This window comes from Arachis duranensis, chromosome 10 (genome assembly GCF_000817695.3).
Source record: "Arachis duranensis cultivar V14167 chromosome 10, aradu.V14167.gnm2.J7QH, whole genome shotgun sequence".
NCBI classification, from domain to species: Eukaryota; Viridiplantae; Streptophyta; class Magnoliopsida; order Fabales; family Fabaceae; genus Arachis; species Arachis duranensis.
The window spans coordinates 9,451,841-9,457,602 of record NC_029781.3 but is presented as its reverse complement, the minus strand read 5'-3'; the positions used below and the strand labels follow the sequence as shown (position 1 = coordinate 9,457,602).

Sequence of the window (5,762 nt, the reverse complement as noted above, 5' to 3'; positions counted from 1 at the left end):
ACATAAAATTAAGAAAGAAAAATAGAATGGTAAACGATATAATTATGAAAAATTGATAGTGACGATAAAAGGAAAAAAAGAAAAAATATGTTGCGTCTTTGTCCAGTGTCTCTGCTTTTTTCCTGACGAGAAGGACACAAAATACAGGAAGGACACAAAATACCCTAGTTCAATGTCCCAAGACACAACAACTCTGTCTATGTTTTATTTGTCAAACACGATTTGTGTCTCTGTGCTTGTAAACAAACGCTGGCCAACGTCATCCACCCATTCTAGTGAAGCCTATATCTAGAGATTCGATTCAGATAGATTAACAATCATTTACCTACAAAAGCAATAATCTCGGAATCCATAATACCTTTGCCTAAAGGATATTTATGGGCTTGCAATCTACCTGCCAATTAGCAAGATGCCTAAGGGCTTCTTGAATCACTTGATTGCTGATTCCTCTTTTTTTCTTGCACGCGTCCCTTCTCTTGGGGTGTTGGATTGCCAAATTCATTAGTGCTGTGGTGACTGATCATGTTGGATGGATATCACTCAATTCATTTCTAAATATTTTTATCATGAAATTTTCCACATCTCTTGCTACATTTTAGATCACGATGGGAATTTATAGCAATAATAAGTTAATAACCTTAAATATATGTGATAAGGATCTACATTTGAAAGTCAAATTTATGTGATGGATCTTAAAATATCGCTGCAGGAAAAGTATTGGGAAGAGCATCCAGGCAGAGTTGTGCCTCTCATGGAACCAAAGTTTTATTGGGGTCCGTGGAGGATTATGCGAGGAGACGTACCATCTCCACCACCATCTCAATGAAAGGTCTGGATGCATGTTTTATGTTTGCTTCCAATTCACCACATTTTGTCATTTAAGCACAGGATGTTTGGCTTCACCAAAAGTTTGTTACTGCACCCTTATTGTGTTGTCTTTTTCTCTCAGCTGTGAAATCGAAAGGTTGGAACTTGTTCTCTTCATGGAAAGCATACTATAATATTTATAAATAGCATTAAGAATTTTTACAACAGCTTTACTTACTAGTTGAGCTTATCCCTCTTTGTAAATTTGTGCTGATTTATATGTTGTTTTTCTTTTGTTTATTGACTTGGACAGTAGGACTTGACAAAAGCAACATGAAGCTTTGTTAATTAACTTGGCTTCTGTTAGTCGGACAACACAAGTTCCATCATAAAATTTGAAAATGCAATTACATATTTGGTGTAGAATATTCAAACAGTGCATTGACTTTTAAGCATTCAAAAAAATAATGTGAATAAAAGAAGTGATAATCCCAAATATCTAGGATGCTATTTTCATGTTTGTAGTTCTTTCACTTGGGACAAATTTAGATAAACAACTTAAGTAAGATCAAATGTTGGTCGCTAGCTAATGAGTTGTTGTATGTATAAGGTGGGATTTAAATCTCCAATACTTGTTTTAATGGACGAGTGAATCAGAGTAGATTTTCTCAATTTTTTTTAACAATTGAGGGAATAAAGTGTAATCTCTCACTATTAATTTTATAAGTGGGATCAAGAAAAAACAAGAGAGTAATGAAGGGTTAAAAATTACACTTTACTCCCTTAATTTTTTTTAACAATTGAGAGGACTCATTTTCTGATTGAACTGATTATACGACTAAGCCAAGTTGGTTCCAAAGTAAAATTTTACTAACCAAGTAGATGAATAACGCAAATTAATTTTATTATGGAGAGTGGTTTAGTGTTGGACGACGTTATGGAGAGGAGAGCTTTACCTGCCTGTGGTGTCAGCCACATAGAAATTGGACCGTGCGAGAGGTAGAGTCCAAATTGGACCGTGCGAGTAGTGGCTGCAACATGGACTGTTCGAGTTGTGGAAGTCCAAGCCACGTGTCGCACGTGAGTGGCTCCCCAGTGGCGGTGCCCCTTTAATCCCACAACTCGCCTTCATTGCATGCGTACCCTCACTTTCCCTTCCTGGCTTCCTTCCCCACCCAGCATCCATACCTCCATCTTCTTCTTCCTTGAATGCTTGCTGCTTCATCCATTTGAGGGGAAAAAAAATTAAAATGTCCAAAAAATCAAAATCCAGAAATGTTGATCGTCCGGAATTTTACATTGTAAAATATCTCAACTATTCTGATTGTGTAAGTTTATTTGTTAAATTTTTTATATTTTAAAATGATTATTATTATGTTTGAAATTTATTTAAATTTATTGTTGTTTGTAGTTGATCTGAGAATGACTGAGTCTATAATTTTATTGATAGAAATTTAGAAATAAATGTTTAAAAAAAATGTAAATGTAGTTGATTCTTGTTTAGAATTATTTATAATATAATAGATTATAAATAAAAATAGACCTTTTTAAAATTTTTTGGAGTAATATTAGAAGTTATAATTAAGTAGTTATAGTTAATTGTAGAAATTTAGGAATATATGTTCAAATAATAATTAGAAATATATATGTTTAAATGTAGTTATTCTTGTTTACACTTTTTTGTAATATAATAGATTAGACTTTTTCTTGACATCTGCGAATTTATCTTCTCACAAATCACACCTTTAAGCTCTTCAAATGAAATTGTGAAGGGAATAACAACATCTAACGGATCTTCACAAACAAATTTTACTCCTTCAGACGTCTGCAACAAAATCTGACCAAAATAATACACTTTCAAAAGGACTCTATCATCTATTCCTCTCACTCATTTAAACAGAAACAGAAACTTTCTTATCAACTTTTTTTTCCCAACCCAACTAGATAGACACCAGACCATGAGAAAGAAGAGAAGTCGAAGAAGATGAAAAATATTGGATCTGATTGGTTGATTACGATTTACACATCTTCGCATGTATATATACACACACACAACTCGGATCAAGCGACTTGTTTAACCTAATTCAAAAAAAGCATATAATAATGAAAACGGACCGTCCGATTTCATTTAGGAAAAATAAAAAAAATTCTTATTCATGCACAACTCGTTGGACCCAGCGAGTTGTTGAACCTAATTCAAAAAATAAATTCATAACAAAAACGGACTATCCAATTTTATTTAGGAAAAATAAAAAAAATTAATCATGGATAAATTGCAGGTCCGACAACCTTTATATAAATTTCAAATCTTTCCTCAATTCAAAACGGACCCTCCAATTTGCTTACAAAAATTTAAAAATAATAAAATCGAATGGTCCAATTTTTTAACATCAAATCTGACCTAAAAACTATCCCACAAATTGGTCTATTATCTCCATTATTCATAATTTGGCGCAATACATTCACCTCTTCTATAACAAAAATAATCAGCCGATGAATAATAATAGTGGCTCATAGTGTCAAATATCAAGGCCTTTTTTATTAGCTTTAGAAGTTACCATATTACACATGTAAAGAGAAGTGCAATTCAGCAGCCCACACACTTGCAAATCTGGCTTTTACCAGACCAAGTCTAGTTCCACCTGCGATCTGTAACCAGACCCATTTGGATACCTTTGGTATATCTTTATAATATAACATAAATATTACTTTCAAAAAAAAAGGAGAGACAATAAGTAATCCTAAAAATTTTCTATAAACGAGAAATTGAAAATATATTATTTTGGGTGTATAAATATGAAAAATTATTGAACTTTCTGGTTCATCTTCTAGGATTTTCAATTGTTATTCAATAAAATATCTTCTATAGAAATCTTTGAAATTTGCAAATTTCTTTGAAATTAGTATCCAAGCATTATTCTCAATAATTAATTTAAATATATTAAAAACTTACATTACCTTCTAGAATTATTTCATCCAAATACGACCTTGCAAATTTGAAATCAACTTAGAAAAACTTTATATATCTTGTATACTATTTTTTAACTTCCTTTTACTCTGAAAATTAAGTCATTAAAATAGGTCAAACTCATCAGACATTTACCTATTTAAATAGGTGAGTGTTGCCTTTATAATTAAGTCCGTTTTAATTTTGGATTGAGTCCGATTAACCAAAAAATGGCTGGTTAAACAGGTTAGTCTGCGAATTAAATGGGTGGTCTGTTTTTTTTTTACATTTTTTAAAGAAAATAGTACTTTTAGTTGATATTTCTCCTGATTTGACATGAAAATTCGACCCATCAACTAAAAAAATTATTTTTTAAAGATTTTTGACTTTAAAATAATATTTTTTGTCAATATATTTTTCAAAAACTAAAATAAAAAAAATAAACAGACTGACTCGTTTAACCCATTAGAACAATCATAAATGATCTAAACTAAAAAATTATAGTCCGTAAATAAAATAAATTTAAACTATTTAGCCTATTAAACCTTTAAATTTAATGAGCCAAACTAATCCGTTTGACCGCTCTACTGAGAACTAACTTCTATTCAGCTGTAGCATATATGAGTATATGACACTTCTTAAGAATTACGCTGTGTCTAATTCTAGAAGGTAGAAGGGGAAAGTAGTTCATAGAAGATTAGAACCAACCAAAAACTTTACATTAAAAAATTTAGATATTGAGATTTTTTTCTTAATTTATTCTATGTAAAAGAAGCCAATTAGCCGAGAGATCATCTAGAAACATAAAGATGAGAAGTGGAGAAAGTGGTGGATGTAAAATATAGAAAGGAGATGATGGTTTTTCCCATTACGGATAATTTGGACAACTCATATAAATAGTTACTGGTTCTTAACAGGGAGTGAAGTTTTTTAGGGAAAAAAAAATAGATAGTGTCGATTTTTTATTTTTTATTGTTCTCTTTTTTATATTTAATTTTAATTTTAATTATAAAATTAATGGTAACAAATATTTCTTTTTTTAAGTATTAAAAAAAGAGCAATGCTAGAAAACTAAAAGGGTATTAGCCAAAAATCAATCAAATACTTTTGGGTGAATTCAAAATATGTACGAGTTAATATATATGGATGTTTCTTCTATTAAGTATCAGAATGTTTCTTTTTCATATTAAATTGATATTCTTTTATATATTTTTCGAATTTTTTTGTATTACAAATGTGAATATCTCTATTTCTTTAAGAATTTCATATATTTTTTTAAATTTTATAGATATTTAATTATTTTTACTAAAATATAATTGGATATTTCTTTTGTTAAATATTATGATATTTTTTTCATATTAAACGAATTTTTTTTATAATCCCTCTCATGGCTATCCTCCCTACGATGATGAGAAGCACGGAACTTGTAGCCATAGTCATCATATGCATAATCATCACGGTCATATCCTCCAACCCTGGCAGGTTTATCATATCCTCGATTACCATAATTTTCAATGCTGCCATAACCATCTCAAAACTTATCATATTTTGGGAACGTGTTGATATCGACTTTCCTGTAGGCATCAATCTGATTATATGGCTCATGATCAACTGAAGATCTTGAGACAATCATGTCCCATATTATACCATAATGAAACATTTCTATTTATAAAGTATAAAATAATATACATTACATATACAAATTTGTCCAAGGTTTTATATTACCGTAGTGATGATAAGCAACAAGCAGTTGCATTCACCGATAATTTGGCTCATGGACCGCACCATAACCCTCAAGAGCCTGTGGATTCAAGAGAATAAGATATGTCAGCAACAAATAATCAATCATGAGAGGAGTGTTAGGCAAATCCAGTCCTTATCCTCACTGCCCCAATAGCTAGCTTTCTTTCATGGAGCTTTCAACTGTTTCAAACGCGTTCTTGCGAGTGATGCCGCGGTTGAGGGTGGATAGTGCTTGAAAGAGGTGGTTGAGGAGGGAAGAGGAGAA

General features: G+C 31.2%; 1 protein-coding gene across 6 annotated transcripts in view; it reads left to right on the top strand.

Annotated features, from left to right (window-relative positions):
* Positions 1-1,233, top strand: part of LOC107469005 (uncharacterized protein At4g29660) — an 8,049-nt gene extending 6,816 nt beyond the window's left edge. For 3 of the 6 annotated variants that reach the window (XM_052254955.1, XM_016088387.3, XM_052254952.1), the window contains one exon: positions 710-1,032. In XM_052254955.1, coding sequence (XP_052110915.1) covers positions 710-826 — 117 coding nt within the window. In that variant the 3' untranslated portion in view covers positions 827-1,032. Of the gene's footprint in view, positions 1-709; positions 1,033-1,120 lie in introns of those variants that run through there. The other 3 variants (XR_008003605.1, XM_052254954.1, XM_052254953.1) reach the window with 3 other exon arrangements.
* The last annotated feature ends 4,529 nt before the right edge of the window (positions 1,234-5,762 follow it).